We start from the raw sequence: 18,647 nt of genomic DNA, 5'->3' as shown, positions 1-18,647 counted from the left end.
GCTTTCTGAAGTAGAAAAAAATGGCTTGCTTTTGTGTGGCTCAAGAGAGACAGAGGGTAAGAACAGAGCTCTTCAGCCATATGAAAGAAATGCCCCTGTTGGAAGAATATGCCACTAAGCTACATGTGGAGTGTCTGGAGGCTCTCATCATACCACAGGAACAGTTTCATTTTTTTTAAAGTTTGAGAGTCATCTGAAGAAGTGGTAGGCAAGAGTAGTGGAACAATTATTCACTAAACCCACTTTGCATTTGCTGAGGCACAATTCTTAACCTTTGATGGTGCTTCCAAAGAGGAAATAAATTACTAGAATCTCTTAAAACTGGTTTTTGATGCTAAGCCTTAGAATGGACAAATCAAAGTGGCAGTGTCAGAGAGATCTTAAGTTGTGCACATTAAGTACTAATGCTCACTTGCTCCTGAAGCTTTGCAAGGTGCACTCTTTTTTCCTCTTCAGAGTCTTCAGATGATTTTTCTTCTGAAGAGTCATCATTACTACTTTCACTGGAATAAGCTTCTTTCATTTCTCTCACAGGCTGTGGCAGATGAGCACTTCCAACAGGTTCATCAGGAATTTTGGCAAAGTGCATTTCAAAAACATCCTGAAGAGTTAGGTTTGGGAACAGCATACTTTTCAGATTTCTAAAAGCGTTATGAAGTTACTACTTGTCCTCTAGAACTACACAGCAACACAGTAGTTCAATAACATTAGTAGATTCTACATCAGGGCATGAAATGACCTACTCTTTTTCAAGTCTGACTTAAGAGAGAACTCACCTGAAGTTTTCTTGCCATGGCAACTATTTCATGATCTGGAGAATTATGTTTGTAGCAGCTCATGAACATTAATCTAACATCTGTAGCAAATTCTTGTATGTCACTATATTCAAAGTTATCCATTTTCTTCTAGAAGAAAAGGAAAATAATGCATGTTTAGTAGAGAGCATTACCATGAACCGGTACAAAAAGAGGAGAGTACAAGAATTTTGACATACAGATTCACGTTCAGCTTGTATCAAGACAGTAAATATTGTATAAAAAAATTATGGAAAGACCTGCTTCTCACTTTAACATTGTCCCTTTAACAAAGATTTTTTTTTTCCTCTTTAACAGATTTATTGATTGTAATTGCTGGAAGGACTGTGTAGTACTAGTTTCAGCACTAGGTTAAGACAACAATATTTGAGTGACTTTATTTGGTTATGTCCTCAGCACCCATTTTTGATTCTAAGCATGGTATTTACACAAAGCTTGTTCCATAATAGCTGGAGTCCTAATGGGCTAGAAATTGGGAAATAACCTTTATATTGTGCATACCAGTTTTCAAGGTAATTCAGTAAATGATTTAAATTCAAACCCCCTCTCCCCCCCTAAAAAAAAAAAAAAAAGAAAAAGTGGAGCTTAACTGGGCTATACTTTAACCCCATAGAGATGTGCCCAGTGTTTACAGAACACTGTCCACATATCTCCATCTAGAAGGGTTGCTTTTCACAAAAAAGGTGAAAAGTGCCACATAAATATCCAGTGTTGAGGTTTCATGGCACTTCACCAAGGATACTGAGATTCAGAGAGAAGCAGAAGTTGACATAATAGAATTGCATTTTGTTTTACAGGGCATTAACAACAGCACTGTATGTACAAACAGAGATATTTAACATGCAGCCTGCTTGGAAGGGCTTCATAATTCCCTCACTCCTTATATTGACTTGTTCACTGGGTAAGTAAATTAGCCACTATGTGCATAGTCACAATGAGACTTAAACTTTCTTCAGTGACCTGTGGCTAAGTTTGAGACATGTAAGTGTATCTGGATTCTGTGCCCATTTTTTCTTTCAAAGGAGAAGCAGCTTTCATGACACCTTTTCAGCTAACACATCTAAAATCTTGTAATTGCACAAGTTACTCAAGCAACATACAAACAGTCTAATTTCCCCAGAAACACACTTACTTTGATGGTTCTTAGGTCTGTAGGACATTTGGCAATGCCTTGGTTCTCACCAGTGGAGAAAGATGCCTCATCTACAGGTTTTAGGAAAGGCCACGCATATGCTGCATGTTTCTTTGAAAACATTTCTTTAAGTATTGCATTACAATGCTTTAATTTTTCTGACAACTGAATCTTTTTAATAATTCCAGGTGACTGTTGAGAATGTGGCAAGGATCTCTTCAGAAGCTTATTTGTTACCATATGTTCATTTTCACCTCTGCTTGCTTTAACAGCTTTTCTTTCATTAAACATAGCAGAAAATTCACCAGTTGCTGTGACTATTGAAGTAGTAGGAGTTGTAGTGTCAGCCTTCCTTTTCACACCTTTTTTTGCCTAGGAAAAGAAAAAAATATACAGGTGTCCAGAGCAGTGAGAGAATGGTCAGTTTTCAGACTACACACACACACACAAAAAGAATAATCTAAAAAAATGTCAGAGCTTTAACAGCTATTGAAGTCAGAGCAGAATGTGGCACTTCTACAAGTTTAGACTGAAAACCTACAAGTTATTACAAGATCAGCACACCAAGCTGAACCTTAGATTTAAAGGAAAGAATGGGATGTACTGCAAGTCAGGTTGTGGTCAGTTTTTAGCCATTCAAGAGTATTCCAGGAAGCTGGTAGGTTATGAAGTTACCCACAAGCTGACTGCAACACAAAGGGGAAAACTACTGCTATTTATTTGAGGCCCGGTTGTGGGCTTTGTGTACAAGGTTTATCTTTATTTTACTTTAACCTGGGTAGTATTTGGTTTGGAAGCAATACAATATGTGCTTTGTCATCGGTGTTCAGACTCCTCTTGAGTGAAGTGTGTACACTGTAGGAGAGGCTGCCAGAGGTGCCTATTCCTCTTTGGAAGAGCAAAACAAAACCAAGTCAATACAAGAGAGTTTTTCTGATGAAAGTGTCAGATGTTCACATTAAGATTGCAGTTAACAAGAATTTGCTTTTGTGAGCTACAGACATCTTCCAGACTAGTTACCCAGTGTTCAAGCAAACATGCTATTTTTGGAGAATCAAGCATTTGATTTACATTGAAAACATGAGAACTTATTAAATAGAGCTTTATTTTAGTACTCAAACCATTATCCTCAAGGTAGCCTCATTGTTTCCTCAAGGAAAGCACAGTTTCCTGCATCAAGATAAAGCCTGCAGAAGAATAGTAATACTCTTCAAAAATGACCATTTTAAAGTTCATTTTGTTTCTTTGAGAACAACATTTTAAAACCACATTTATAAGAAAAGATGTACCAAGCAGTCATCCCAATTTCCACTTAGTTTCTAGAATTAGTACTGGCCCAGTTATTTAGCAGAGACCTAGAAGATTTAATAGAGGTTTTTTACTGTCTTCTATCACAATAGAAGTTTTGAAAAGATATTGCAATAAGCCTAGCTCCTTAGGTTTTGCTGTTAATGCCTGAAGGAGCAATTTCAATATCTTTCTTCTGAAGGTTATTTGAGGAAACTTACTTTTGTTATAGGGACTGCAGCTGGCATTAAAGCAGTTGGCTGGGCTGCAGACAAAGGAGTCAGTGGAATCTGCTGTCGCTCTTGAGTCATCACTGGAGGCTGTTCACCACTTTCAGCTTGTGTCTGATTTGTGCTTTGTTCATTTGAAGTCCCAGGGATGGGCTGCTGTGTTTCTGGTTATTTTAATACAGGAAATTTTAAAAGTTAGGTCTTAAATGTTGCAGTTAATTTCTTTCATGGTCAAACTGAACAGTTGTCAGCAAAACCTCTCTTCCACACACAAGTGGTACAAATAAATACAAACAAGAGCAGTTGTTACTTATAGCAACATTGATATCCTCGTCAGCACCATTAGTGCCTCAGCTAGAATATTGTACCAAGTTCCACATTATTTGGCTTCAAGAAAGCTGTGGATTAACCTCAGACAAAAGATTAAAAAGGCATCATACTATATGCTGTACGTTGTAAAACCGTTCTTGCCAAGAAGAGAATCAAGTTCTTTTCTACAAACACGTTAAAGACCAAGCAGCAAAGCGTGCAAGCTGCATCACGAAGGTTCAAGTTTCCTAAGCATAGCTAATGCCTGCATATATGGCTGAGCAGTATTACAGCCCTCCACCACTGATCTGAGAACAGTTTAGACCAAAGTTTTTCAGTATTTACTTTGGCTGGTTAGATTACTAATGTGTTTTCCAGCTGTTATTCTGTTTAGTTCCCATAGATGTTCACACCTATTAGTTTATATAACACAACACTGAGCAGCGCTATGACATTTTCTGAAATGGAAATCAGTTGTCTTTTTTAAAAAATATAAATCTTCTAAAGCCTTATAGCAGTATTGTTACTTGTCTGATTGTTCTGGAAAGAGTAGAAAACACCCCAGCTGCTCAAGGGTTGAGTTGTGACAAAGAGGATTCCCTGTTTCCAGCTTTTGCTTGCTTGGTATGTTAACAATTCAGCATAAAACACAGGCCTTACCTTCTGGCTTCTTTCCTTTTTTTTTTCCTTTATTGAGACTTACTAGTGTTTCTTCTGGTGGCATTTGGGCTATTTTCTGCATAAAGACTTTTTCTAGTTCTTCAGCCATAAACACAATGTCATCACCTGGCTGCAAAATATGGTCAGTAACACTCAGTAAAGGAGCGACTGCAGTAGTGGGGGCTGCCTCATAAAATAACCAGACTACAGAATCCTGCTCCAACAGATTGAAGAAAGCCACCAGTACCAGAGAGGTCTAGAAGTTCTTGCCATCCCCACCTCCACAATTCACTTTAAAACAAATTACTTCACTATTGAAATACTTTTTCTCCCACCATCCCATTGCACAGTCCTTTTTTCCATCCCATACATCTACAGCAAAGGGAAAAGGGGGCAGATCTTCAACTCCCTTATTTACTACTGTGTCCTGAAGAAAGCTGGTGAAGCTCAAAGATACTGAGACACAGCCAAAAAACATCCAAGCACAGGGAGATGCTCACACTTCATTAGGTTAAACTTACGGGAGGAACAGAGCATGGCTCATGGTTGCTAGTGTTCAACTTGTACAGGAGTTACACAGCACTTGCAGATTGAGCTGTACAGCTATAACCCAGAGACTTTGGAGGTGTAATCCTTGTACAACATTCAGTTGTTGTAACAGCAAGGGAGACTTTACTTACATGCCTTCAGTCAATCCTAGCAAAAAAGCCTCTTCTCCTTTCAGAGAAAATAGTTTCAAAAAAAATCATGAAGACATTGACTTAGTGCAAGTTCTGATAACCATTTGCTTGTTTTAGACTTGTTTGGATTGTTCAGTAGAATCAGTTACTGGTAAGAGGCTGTGTTTCCCATACCTTGTTATACATGTAGCAATTCAAGAACATAGTTTTAAAGTCTTCAATGCATTCTGCAGCTTTTGTGTAGTAATTGTGTTCCAGACGCTTTTTTATGGTGCCTAAGTCCATAGGTTTCTTTATAATACTGTAATAATCCTGTGGTATTGAAAGAATAAGTCACTAAACAGGTACCTTAATATTAGGACATTAAGATTTTTACACATTTAGCTATGAAAGTTGAATTGCAAGAGAGGAGAACTGCATTATGTTAGAAGCAATATTTTATGTAAAGGAAAACTTTCCCCTGTAGCCATAGGTACCAAAAAAGTGGTCAGGAACTCTTCACCTTGTATTTCCTCCTTGTTCTTTCATATAACATACACTATTCAAAGCCCCAAAGAATATTTATTTCAATAGAATCCAGAGCTCTCCTGGTAATAATACTTATGAAAAGTATACACACTTCTCATTTGTTATCTCAAAGCCATTTGCCTGAAGTAGCACTCTAGTTTACAGAACAGTGGAAAAAGAAGCCAAAGACAAACTTGGACAGAGACAAAGTCTCAGCCACTAACAAAGAAAGCTGCCAAGTTTTCACAATTGATGTCCAAATACTTTATTGCCTGGGTTATACTAGCTCTCCTCTCAGGGTTAGTCTAGTGAACATGTGGCAATGACTGAAAGGCAGCTGGAATGTGAACTATTGTGATTATTTTAGTAGCATGGCTAAAAGCTTGTGGGTAAGAACATGAGGCTAATTCCCTGATGGTGCATTTAAGAAACTGGAACAGAAATATCCCCACTAAGTTCACATACACTTTATAATTGTGTGAAGTTACAACTACTTCAAGAGTGTTCTAAAGCTGTCCTAACAATCTGTGTTAGTGAAATAAAAAAGCTAAATACATTATAGTGTAGACTATTGAATTTACCAAAACAAAACCAAGAAAACTTTTAAATAATGCAGCTAATAATTATTGTCCATTCTGCCATTAGAAGATTCTAGTATCTGGGGGAGAGAGACGAATGGGGCAAATACCTTTATTGTCCTTGCCATGGAGCCAGACATTTGCCTGTTATTGTGCAATGGTTGAACTAACACATACTCCTAGAAGTCAAGAGGCTGCCTTAGAAATCCAGAGAGGCAGAACTGGCCTGAAGCCAGCTGCAAATGTTGCTACAGCTCTGATGGAATGACCCTTAATATTAACCTTAACTGACAGCTCCTTCCAAGAAGGAAAAAGGGTAAGAAAAGACACAGGAAGATAGTCACTTTGACTGTGCTGTACAAAGTGACCAAATTAGTTTGTCACAAGAAAACAACCACAGATAAAGGCTTTTGTCTGCTCTGAACAGAACAAATGATTTTGTACAATTAGTCTTGGAAACATAAAAGAACTAAATATGAATGCTTAAGCTGGTGGAGAGGACAAAAAAAACATTCAAAGGAAACATATCATGGTTTTATTTAACACCTTTCTACTTATCTACTAAGAGCGGTATCTTCCAGGTCATTGAAATACCATTGTGTCAATAACCTGTGTTTTCATTTGACTGAAAAACATCCAAAACTGGAGTCTAAAGATACCTGAATTAAAACAATTTATCACAAGACATTATACACATGCACTTTATTACAATTAAGTTTTAACAAAAATAAAACCCACATGGCAACACGGAACAGGAATTTACCATCGTAACTATTTCCTAGAAGTATGGTCTACCACTGTGATATTATGACAATCATATCTCTTCTTTTCTTCCCTATTTTTACAGGGACATTTAATTCCTCTAGAAACTTCAGAGCAAGATGATTTGAAATTAACAAATACTGCAAGTGTAATGACTTCTATGCATCAAAATGGATCCAGATTTGCCTATTTACTTCAGGGTCAGTCAGATCTGCTTTCCCATCATAAAGTATTTGACATTGAGGCTGCCTCATTAAAAATAAAAAACTCAAAGGCAAAAGAAAATACTCACCATATTCAGTGTTAATAAATGTCTAAACCAGAAGACAACAAGACAGATAACACCAATATCCAGAAACTCTGAGAGGCTTATCTAAGCATTATTATTATCCCTTCAAAATACAAATTTTCTAGCCTCAGTACAGAACACAAATTAGAAAAAATGCAGCATTTCTCTAGTAAGAAAACAATTTTCTTGTAGACAGCAGTTCAAATGCAAAAATAGTCTTCCATAACCTGTTGCATCAGAAAAAAGCTGTTTTCAACTAACATTAATTCAGAAGTCCTCTAAATATTTTACTTATTAATACTCTTATTCCAAAATGGTTCTTACAGGAAGATTCAGCGCTGCTGCATCCACAGGCTGGTGAAATGGCCAGGAATAGTTGTGTCTCCACATGGCTTTCATGACCACCCTCCGTAAGTACTGGAGTTGGTTTGTCTGACAACCACTACTTTTGTTATTTAGGTATTCTGGTGGAGGAGGGTTAATTATAATGGAATGGTGTTGACTTGGAACAGACATCTTTAGTAAGTTTGTACATGCACTTGTTCAAAGATCATTATGCATCACACCTGAGGGAAAAAAAAAAGACAGAAGTATTCAGTGAAGAATATCTGGATTTAATGGTGCTTACATGTTCTCTTCTCTTTGTAGAATGTCAGTACTGTAGCTACAGGCATACCTTCATGTTCTAAGCAAAGCATGTGTTTTACAAAAGTACACATTTGGATATACTGCACCCCTAGAATCTAGAAATACATCCTAGCTTTCTGCTAAGAAAAACTGATAGCCTGCTTTTCATCATGCTATGAAGTATGTAATGAGTTTCAAAAAAGGTCATTATAAAGTAGAAATCTACTGTTATCAGCACACTACTAGAATAGTATCTATGGCCCAATCTTACACAGACTGTAACATCTCATCAGATATTGGATATCACACATCTTATGTTTTCATTTGTTCTTTATTTCAGCATTCAAAAGCATACTTCAAACAGCTCCTGAAACTAAAGAGACATTCCAATTTCTCCCCATGTGTGTGGGCAACAGTTTGTGTTGGAAGGGACCTTTTAAACATCTAGTCCAACCCTTCTACCATGGGCAGGGACCCATTCCAATAGACCAATCCAAGAGATTGGTCAAAGCCCCATCCAGCCTAGCCTTGAATACTTTCAGGAATGGGACATCCACGGTTTCCCTGAGCAACATGTTCTAGTGCTTCATCACCCTCGCAGTGAAGAATTTCTTCGTCATATCCAATGTAAACCTACTGCCTTTCAGTTTAAAGCCATTCCCCCTGTTCTATCACTTACATAGCCCTGTAAAAAGTCCCTTTCCAGCTCTCTTGTAGCCCCTTTAGGTACTGGAAGGGGCTTCTAAGGTCTCCCCAGAGCCTTCTCTTCTCCAGGCTGAACAATACGAATTTTCTCAGCCTTTCTTCATAGGAGAGGCCCTTCTCTCTAATTATCTCATGACTCTTCTCTGAATTTGCTCCAACAGGTTTATGTCATTCCTGCACTGAGGACCCTAGAAATGGAAGCAGTACTCTAGGTGGGATTTTGTGACAGTGGAATAGAGGGGCAGAATCACTTCCCCTGACCTGCTGGCCACACTTCTTAGTTCACTGTAGTCATTTACAGAATGCAGATGTCTTTCCTTGAGCAGTACTGCCATCAAGGTAAAAGCTCTCTTTTCTTCTTAAATAATGAAAATGTATCAAACCTGAGTCTTTAATACCAGGAACAGTTCTAGACTGCCAGCATACCTACATAGGACACTACATCAGTAATAAATGCAGTTCAAGATCTGATTGCTTTGAGGTCCACAATAGATCAGGTATCAAAACTATTGTTATTTTTCATAGTACTGCTTTTGCAAAGGTAGTTGATACTTTGACCACTCATTTGTACTTTCCACTGGAGATGTCCATAAGAGGGAACCCAGCCAAGCGGGGGTACTGAGAACAGCCTGACTGGCCTTGTCCTTCCAGTCAGGCCCTGCTTGCCCCCTGGCACAAGCCAGTGACAAACTCACCAGGCACCTTCTGTTGATGCAGTACCACAGTTAAGCATTCATACTTCTCTCCCTCTGTGCAAGCAACATCCTTCTGTTGACATTTAAACTTCACATACCTTGGAAAATAGCAACACCTGCCTGACATGAAGAATGAGTGCAAATGTAATTTCTGTTACTAAGTACACTACCTCAGGCTCTGCATGTCTTTTATTCAGATGGAGACACACATCTAATTTCTTGAAAATTTTGTAAATTAGTACAGTAGAGTCTAGAAAAAAAAAAGCACGAAGAGTGCCCAAGGAAACTAGGAGACTAAAGTTTTGTACATAACACAGTCTTAGGCCTAGATGCTTAGCTTTTAAAACCTTATGTCGTAGAAATCAACTTCCATGCCAACAAGAGAGCTAAGACTGCATCTTCTGAAGGACAGACAAAAGTTTGTTTGGGTCAATCCCTCCTTTACTACCTCCCCCTCCATCTCCCCTTCTCCCTAGTCACATAACACTCCTTCCTATCTTCAAATAAAACCTGTGTTTGCACGCTAAAGCAAAAGTGTGATCAGATTCCAGCCAGCTAAGTTGTTTGATGTTTTTCAAACCACCCCTTCCTAGCCCCATGTGTCCTTGAGCTGCTGAAGCAGATCCCAAAGGTCAAGTAGGCTTAAAAGAGAAGTCTTGAGTGTTTCCTTAAGGCCTAGTTTGAAGTTTTTAGCTAACCTGATAGAGGTGCCTTTTTAGTTTAAGAATAGAAGGCAAGGAGCTTACAAGAATTACATTTCTAGAGAAGTCAAGGCTTTTGGCAAGATATCATATCTTGTGAGAATCACATTTCTTTTCTTTTTTTTTTTTTTTTTTAAGAAAAGGTTATTTGCTCTCACTGATAGCTCTCTAAAAGCATGCATTAGCAAGCCTCCTGAAAAGGCAGCTGTTTCCTTTTGTCCTTTTGTTTTAGCTGAGCATTATAACTACTATGGTATATATCATATACTGGTCAAGAACAGCAGCTCAGAAAAATATTAGCATACCACATACAGAACAAAGGCAGACAGTCTACCAAACTCTACACCCAAAGAACATTTGATTCTTCAAGGCCTTTTTAACAGTTTTTTTTAGGTAATAGTCAATAATCATACTGAAGTTTCATAAATAATCTTGGAACCTCCCATAGGTTGATATATTAGAACTACCCAAGACAGAGTACAGCCTTCTTACTGCAAGTAGCACAATCTCTTCTTTCAGAAGGACAGCTATCCCCTTAAAGACATCCATAAAACAGCATTTCCTTATTTTTATGACCTCTCCTGGGGTACATCAAACAAACCTTATATTTAAAGACAATCCATATAAATATTAAGTGCTGAGAAATCACTGACTTAGAGCTACTACCATAACCAGCCACCCTTGAGCAATTCAAAACTAAACTTCCACCCTCAAAGCAGACCAGTCATCTTTTTTACCTTAGTTTCAGGGAAAGCCACAACTCACTTCCTCCCCACCTGAAAGATGAAGGAAGAACAGAGCTTTAGAAGACAGACACAGAAGCCTTTATAACCTAATCACACCGTCATTTTATTCTCTAGCAATAACAGCCACACACCTGCAACCCTGACTAAAACCTGCGCTATCAATGGTCCTCTTTGGGAAGTTATCAACGTAAAAGAGGAACAGCTGTTAAGGGCTAAAACACACCAGATGGTTATTTTGCCAGACCTGCTCACTCATTAGTTAATAACACGAGGTGGAGGGATTAAAAAAGAGGAATTGGTATACTTAGATCAAATTCGGTTTGATTTTCCTATCTTAACTTTAAAGTCTTAAATTTAACATAAGGGAATACTTATGTTTTATTGATTATGCTGGGTTACATAAGAGCTGTACATAAATAGTATGTCTGGTTAAGAGCTGGCTAGTATTCGTACCTTCCCTCACTATACAGATTCATTACTTAAATTAAAACCCAAATATATTTAGCAAATGCATAATAGTATAAAAATGAGGGCCAGGTTGTTTCCTAATAAATTTCATTTGTTATCAGTAAAACTACAAAGGAATTCACCAAGCTTATTTTGAATTTTAGCTATTGACTAAGCTTTTGTTTATCTCAGTACACCTTAAAAGCTTCATCCCCAGCATGCTTTAGAATAAGGTAGCTCTGCAAAATGAGATTTGTATTTAATTTGTTTTTCCATTCAGGTGCATGTCCCACTTTAGGATCAGAACCTGCTTGGATTCTTATCATGAAAGTAATTTATCTGCATACTTTTTTTATTTCTTCTTTTTTTTTTTTTTAGCAAGGTGTCCGAGTGAATGGACCAACTGTACTTGGATGACTTTGTTTTTCTGGCAAAAGTATGAAGTACTTGTATAGGATCTAAAATATCTAGGTAGATCCAGCATGTATTATTACTTAAGCAGCCCAATCTGTTACGAGCATATGGATGACGTTGTTGGGGGAAGCATTTGTTTGCTGCTTCCTCTGGCACCTCTACTGAGCTGTGAGTAGGTAACACAAAGTTTATTCTTTATAGGTGATAGGAAGAGGATGTTTTTACTGGGATGTAAGGAATTCCTGTATTTGAAGCAGAATAAGTACTAGAAACCTCATTCAATAAAGCAAAGCAAGGGAGGGGAGTGGAATCCTCTGTAAGTAAGTCTCAGGGTTTGCTGAATGGAGTGATCTCCTCACTAGAAGATTGTTACTGAGGAGAGTGAAGTTGTGTTACTATTGATGGGATTGGACAGTGAGATGGGAAGGACACTAGCAAAAATCCCAATAGTGGCAAAAGAAAACAGAAGCTGTTGTCTATTGAGCAGACTTGTTTGCTCTCTTATTTTGCTTTCTGCTCTTAGCTTTCAGACTGTAACTCCTTAATCCTCCTCTGAATCTGCTCATGTCTTGTAAAAATTCAAGTCAGTTGGATCTGGTAGGCTGTGCTGTGAACGGGGAAACACTGTGTTTGAAAACTATACTGGTTTGGTTTGTAAATACTTAGAAAACCAAGTTTTAATGAAATCACTACCTTTGTGTAACTGATATTAAAATAAGCTGAAAAAGAATGTACTACAGTAATTTTTGATTCATTTAAATACTGTGTGGGAAAAGGCAACTTTGAAAAATATTGCAGTGTTTATTGCTGGCTCCCCAGTGGCAGCACTTGCTACATGGTCTGAGTCTGGCTGGCTGTGACCTGTAGGCAGGTAGCTGCCAAAAATACTTTTGGCAATTCTCCCAAAGGTGACAATTGGGTAGAGAGGAGAAGAAAACAATAAAATAGTGGAAAGAAGTGGTAACCTTTATGCTTTTGTCCTCATCCAGTGTCTGCTATTTCCAAGACAGTCTTAGTGCCATCCACTTACATGACAGATTAGAATGACATTCCTGACATGCTTCAGAAAATGGATTTTTACAAGTCTGATAGGATGGCTGAGATGGAGTGATATTTCAGTGCAGACTTGTTGACAGTTCTCTCTTCCTGCAGTGGGTTAGACTGCATCTTTCTGAAGACACCTCATTCTGTAAAGAGTTTTAATCACTTCTATCTGGGAGACTGTAAAACAATGTCCAAGGTAGTAGCCTGAGACTTCATTAATATGGTGAATATCATGGAAATAGATTATATTATTATATTTTAAATGATTCATCTGTTTGGAATGTGAAAGCAAGTATCACTGATCATTCTTAAATGTCTGCTAAGGCAGAAAATCTGAGTGGGATTTGATCTACTGAACAAAGGCATTTGAAGGTCCCGTGGGTAGAAGGTAAATTTTTAAATGCTTGCTCAGAAGAGGTGAAATAATGAAGTATCTATTTCTTTTCATCTTTAAGTTTATATCTTCCTACAGGGCATGTTTATCTCTTGCCATGGATCTTGTTAGCTGAGGTTTGCAAGTTTTATAGTTTCTGGTGAAAATTTCACTTACAGATAGCCATTTATCCCTGAATCATGATGAACTTTTCCTGATTATAAACATCTGTATAAAAATCGACTAGTGCTGATAAACACTGCCAATTACAGACTGGGTCAGTGTTGACAGCTGAGGTTCAGCAATTAAAAACTAGTATTCTAAAAAAGCACCTAATTTGAGCTAACAAGGAGGGATTTGTTGGTTTTTTAAAAACTGACTGGAAGAACCTCACTGACTTTAATCTCCTATGTCCTATATCCCTCATAAAATGCTTAAGCTATGTCGTAAGGATAGCTGGATTTTCATACTTGTACTTTTTCAAAAATGTTTGGGTAATTCCCTGGAGACAGTGAACTGGTGAGAGTGCTGTTGCAGTCATTCCCATAGCAGTTCTCTGCACTGTGCCACCTGCATCTGTTCTGAATAGGATTTCATGACATGGTACATGAGCTAACCAGTGTTTACTTTCTCTTATTAGTTTAAAAACAACTCTCAAGGTGCTGCTGCACATAGTGCTGCATTTCAGCAATAGTGTCTTCTCTGTGTTTGGAACAGAACATTGAACAAAGGCAAATGCTTTGCAGAATTGTATGGACTGTATTCTGCAAATCAGATCTTAGGGAGAAATGATGATAAGTGAAGCAAGATCATCAAATTCCTGTCACTTTTTGTCTTCTCCCTTGCTCTACATTTGCCTTTTAGCACTTTGTAGGTTTAATCATGTATGCATTGTACTATCCTAGATAGTAGTGCAATTTGATGTGATACGTTAATAATTCACATTGATATATGCTTACTTTGTGGTTTTGGCTGTTGCTTTGACACTGCTGCATCAGCCTCACAACACATGAAACACAAACGATTTATTTTAATTTATAGAAGCTGAACGGTATTTCCCAAAAGTATTCACAGCATGTTAATTTTCTTCTCCCTGGGAGCATTTAAAGCCCTGCTTTGCCCAGTGAATGCTGTGTGACAGGACCCTTAACTATGTAGGTAACAAATACTTCAAAAACCACTGGAAACAAAGTAATGGGAACTGAAGCTCAAAACGTGATTACAGGAGTCGGCTTTGTATCACAGTAAGACACAGAAACTGAAGTTGATGACTACTGCTTTAGTAGGCCAGATTTGGCTCTCAGATAGCACTGTAAATTTGGAATACCCTACTAACTTCAACAGATTTGCCTTAGATTTTCATCCAGGTAAATGACCTCAAAGTGTCATTTCCCTATGCTCTTTGTTTAACTCGTATCATTTTCCCAGATATTTATAACTTTGTTCGTCTGAGACTCTGTGGCAGAGTACCCATAAAAGTTGCAAAGGCCGGTCTTTGGTACATACAGGAAATGACTGAAAAAATTCATGCATCCCAGAAAGCTGCACCATTCCAGCTTGCTTTCCCACCCATTAGATTGGTTTCACTTGCTAGAGAAATCTCACACCTCATTAACTCAGCCTTCAGCTAGTGTCCAACTGAGGGACTATTGCAGAATGATCCCTGACTGGGAACATACTACATCATCAGCTGATGGAGCTGGCAACTACCTATTTCTCTCCCTGAAACTTAATTTCTAAACTCTTTCATTACATTTGAGTCAATTATTTCTGACATTCAGGCAGTGCGATGCTCCCTCTATCCCTGCTGTGGCTCTCCTGGCCTCTGCCAGCCTGTGGATAAGCAGCTTCCTCTGCCTTGCTCTCCCTTCTGGCAATTCAGCTTCTCACCTGAAGCAAACACATCCCTCTAGCTGCTTTACTCCTACCTGGCCTTACTGTTCATTGGATTGCTCAGGGGCATCTGCTTACTCCTCGGATCTTTTAAGTTTTTTCTTTACCCATATTCCCTTATTAAATAGCTCCTCAAAATAATTTCTGTCTGGTCAGGCCTTAATTTTTGATGGCCAGCTTGCTCCTGTGCTTTCAGAGATCACATCTGGATTTGGATGTGGGGGACTGCTCTGCTTTGAAGGGGAGATGTCCTGTGAAGCACTCAGCAGGAAAAGAAGCCCTCAGTCACCAGGCTTCTCTACATAGAACTTTAATGCATTATTCTGAAGGGTCCAAGTGTACATCGGTTCTTTGTCCCATCCCATGACCTTTGGCCATACAGAGAGAATGGCAAAAAAATTATGGACTCCTCTGATGTGGAAAAGAAATCTCTTTTCATCATGTGTAAAATTAGCAGAATGAAATGCTCAGTGTGCTTTTCACAACCAAAGATTTAAATAGCTTGCCAAGGGAAAATGACTGGCTTGTTCAGTATATTTTTGTACTCCCCAGGATGTTGATTCTCAGTATCAGCACTAAATTTGTGGTTATTAGAACCAACTAGGATGAAAAGAATAGAAACAAAACAGTGTATTAAGTCTGAATTTCACCTTTTTATTTTCCTTCATGAGATGCCCTCTTTGCATATGCCAGGAAATTACCTGTTCTCTTCTAGGAGGTCCTCTAATGTTTGCCTAAAGCAATAGTACATAATAAAATGCTATGTATATTTAGCCATAAATTAGGGATCTAATTTCTGTTATATAAAATATGTTAAATCACATGATTTATAGGAGTTTGAACAGAATCTATGGCAGTAATTTTCAACTGTGGCTGTGCTGCCATCATATGATTGAATCCATAGAATCTGAGTGGCACTTGGATGTGTATTGAAAGGTTTGGATGCTCCCCACTCCCTTGTGCTGTGGAAGAATCTGAAGGTGGAAAAGATGCATCCACAGCCTTACTTGCTTACTGAATTGATTTTGTTGAAGTAAGGTTCTTACAGTTGTTTGAGTCCCTGAAAAAATAATCTATTTCTGATTTAGTAGTGGTTTATTTCATCATAATTTGAATTTTTAAACCATCTTCAGTAGTGGCTTTGTGCAAACTGAGTTGGCTCTACATTACAGCTGGGTAGGAGTATGTACATGTTATTAATTACTGTGCCTCAGCTGAAACCTAAGAACTTCTTGAACTGCTCTGACACAGTTGCAAGCTGTTATGTATTCATACCCTTCATGATTTAAGCTAACCCAAAGCAGATCTGACTAAAATGAATTTCAGCACAATTGCTTGCATGAATAAAATTGGCTCAAAGTTATGCTTGAAATGCAAAACTTGAGGTGATGATTGAGGAGTTACATCCCCTAGCTATGTGCCTGATCTCTCTTTGAGAGATTATACCCTCACAGCAGAATTGCATAAATTTATACTTTTATGAGCTTTCCAATCCCAGATCATTCACCAGGTACCAGTTGGAGATCCTTAACAAAATACCTTCCTATGTGTTTCCTGATTGTGTCCAGTGTCCTACTCTGTTGCAACCTTCTGCCAGTAGATGTCAGCTCAGAACTAGTGAAAGTTTATTCTGCTTGTTTTGGTAATAAGAATTAGTGGTTCTGTGACTTTGGCCTTGACTTTTAATATCAGTTTGCTCGCTGAGAACATCAGAAAGCATGATGTCAGTATTCACACATTCAGTGTGACCAGTGTGACATTTGCACACTTGGTGACATTTGTAAAGAGAGAATTCAGCTTAAATACAGTGTGATTGAAAAAGGAAAGACAGTCTGTTAGTTATTAACCTTTAAGGGAAGATTTTTCACTATCAGATTCTGATTCAAAGTTGCCATACTGAGAAGCCAGGGCAAAGGAACCATTGTGTTGCAGAGGGTGGTAGTAATTTGCAGCAACCTCTACACTGCCAGAAACAGAACTACCGGGGCATTCAGAGGAGTCTCTGCCCCAGTGAACTGGTTATCCCTGTGAGACAATCTGAGGGAGGGATATGCTTGCTGTTGGGATTTTTTTTACTTTTTCTTTTTTTTTTCTTAGAATTATAGGACTATTTTTAGTTTGTATATGTTGGTGGAACAGCATCTTGAGAGGCAAAACTTTGACCATTGGTCTTTACGGTAACATGGCACTGTTCATACACACTGGAACTGTCACATTTGGGATGGGCTGAAACCATGTTGTTGTACACATCTGGGACAACCAACAGGGGGGAATCCAGGAACTACACCGTGGGGCTGAATAAGGAGCTCCCCCAGCTGTCAGGACCCTGAGTGCACCAACAGGCTGGGCAGTCCTTTCTCCTCTCCTGGGAGTGGTTTGGCTCCTGCCCTGGCACAGGGCAGCTGTGTAGCCTTGGATGAGACTGCCGGGGAAAGAGCAGTGTGGGACGGGGCTGTGAGGGCCATCCTTAGGATCCCCCTCTTTTGTCTCAGGTCCATGCCCTTCCCTGAGCTATGTAGTACTTATGTCCTTGCCTGGCCATACCCCTGCTAGCTGGCTTCCTGGCTTGACCTAGGACCTGCTTGGTCACCACAAACTTGTCTGACAATCACTGGACTATCAACTGACCCTGGCTGCTGCTGTCAGACCTGCTCTGCTCACCTTGCCTGGGGGCTTTGGGATGGGGACTGTGCGGGTGAGGCCAACTTCACCGCTGGCTCTGTGCTTACCCTGCCTGGTGGAGCAGCCATCTCCTGCTCCCTGACACTAACCTGCTGGTGGGTGGCTATCACAGGCTGATTTATCTTCTGTAGATTAGAAATTTAAGTTTAAAAATACAAGTATAAATTAAAATTAAACTTGTCTTGGCAGTTCAGTTCTTTTTACTAGGATCATGGAGTCTGTTAAGGGATTAGTGATATGTGTCCTCAAAATTCATGAAGGTAAAAGTTTCTAAATTATTTTCAGGGATTAGGCTTTTTGAACTGATACATATTGTGTAAATGGCATACCTGCTCCCACTTGGTCCTCTAAAAATAAAAAATGGAGACATCAATTCCAAGAAAATATTATTCCTTATTTTTGCAGTCTGTGGCCTAGCTCAATGAACAGTCGTGGATGCCAATATAATAAATTCAGAAAAGTCAAGTTGCACACTTCCAGAGTCTTTAGGAGATTAACCACCTGTTTGTTTAAAAAACTCATTTCTAGTGACCTTGCTGCTTACATGTCATTACTTTTTTTGGGAGGAAGATTCCTCACTCTTGCCATCGTTCATGGCAACTTCTTTAACATCAGAGGGCCAGGCACAGTGGAACTGGCTGTAAATGTTTGACAATGGCAAGAGGGTGATTTTGTGGAACTGGATGAAAGTTGATACTGGTGACAAAAATCCAGGGCCCCCAATTAGACTGAGCTAACCAATTCTGCACTGTCAACCCAGAGGTATTTTCATATGGAGTGTTTTCAGGAGCCTGCTTGTTTAGGGAGCTGATATGGGCAATCAGAAAATCCCATTGTTCCTGGGGCTGGCTCTAGACTGGTGGGAATTAAAATATACCCTGCATACCTACATTGAAGTGACATAGTAAGTGAGTTTTTGAGTGGAGCTATAATGGTTTGAACAATTTTAATAAATTTTAAATTAGATTTTACCATACAACCATCAGTTAATTTGTCACAGGCTTTATGGGTTCATAGGTTTAGTGAGATTTTTTTTAGTGAGATTTTAAAGTGTTAAGTGACCATATGTTT

At 38.7% G+C, this 18,647-nt stretch overlaps 2 protein-coding genes and 1 long non-coding RNA gene across 11 annotated transcripts in view; 2 read left to right on the top strand and 1 right to left on the bottom strand.

Annotated features, from left to right (window-relative positions):
• Positions 1 to 7,242, top strand: part of LOC113972932 — a 44,722-nt gene extending 37,480 nt beyond the window's left edge. The window contains exons 4-5 of the long non-coding RNA XR_003536075.1: positions 1,613 to 1,716; positions 7,046 to 7,242. This is a non-coding gene — a long non-coding RNA (uncharacterized LOC113972932). The remainder of the gene's footprint in view (positions 1 to 1,612; positions 1,717 to 7,045) is intronic.
• The window catches only part of BRDT (bromodomain testis associated), a 50,399-nt gene that overhangs the window by 13,543 nt on the left and 18,209 nt on the right, over positions 1 to 18,647 (bottom strand). For 5 of the 9 annotated variants that reach the window (XM_027694461.1, XM_027694454.1, XM_027694453.1 and 2 more), the window contains 8 exons: positions 10,715 to 10,753; positions 7,574 to 7,815; positions 5,288 to 5,425; positions 4,434 to 4,563; positions 3,456 to 3,628; positions 1,948 to 2,319; positions 777 to 905; positions 413 to 601 (listed from right to left, as the gene is read on the bottom strand). In XM_027694461.1, coding sequence (XP_027550262.1) covers positions 413 to 601; positions 777 to 905; positions 1,948 to 2,319; positions 3,456 to 3,628; positions 4,434 to 4,563; positions 5,288 to 5,425; positions 7,574 to 7,765 — 1,323 coding nt within the window. In that variant the 5' untranslated portion in view covers positions 7,766 to 7,815; positions 10,715 to 10,753. The remainder of the gene's footprint in view (positions 1 to 412; positions 602 to 776; positions 906 to 1,947; positions 2,320 to 3,455; positions 3,629 to 4,433; positions 4,564 to 5,287; positions 5,426 to 7,573; positions 7,816 to 10,714; positions 10,754 to 18,647) is intronic. The other 4 variants (XM_027694458.1, XM_027694456.1, XM_027694459.1 and 1 more) reach the window with 2 other exon arrangements.
• The window catches only part of TGFBR3 (transforming growth factor beta receptor 3), a 139,215-nt gene continuing 129,354 nt past the window's right edge, over positions 8,787 to 18,647 (top strand). The window contains exon 1 of the mRNA XM_027694465.1: positions 8,787 to 8,920. The gene's annotated coding sequence lies outside the window, so the exon portion shown is untranslated. The remainder of the gene's footprint in view (positions 8,921 to 18,647) is intronic.

This window comes from Neopelma chrysocephalum, unplaced genomic scaffold (genome assembly GCF_003984885.1).
Source record: "Neopelma chrysocephalum unplaced genomic scaffold, ASM398488v2 Primary Assembly neopelma1_97, whole genome shotgun sequence".
Taxonomy (NCBI): domain Eukaryota; kingdom Metazoa; phylum Chordata; class Aves; order Passeriformes; family Pipridae; genus Neopelma; species Neopelma chrysocephalum.
The sequence above is the reverse complement of the archived record's forward strand: the minus strand, read 5'-3'. Positions and strand labels throughout refer to the sequence as shown.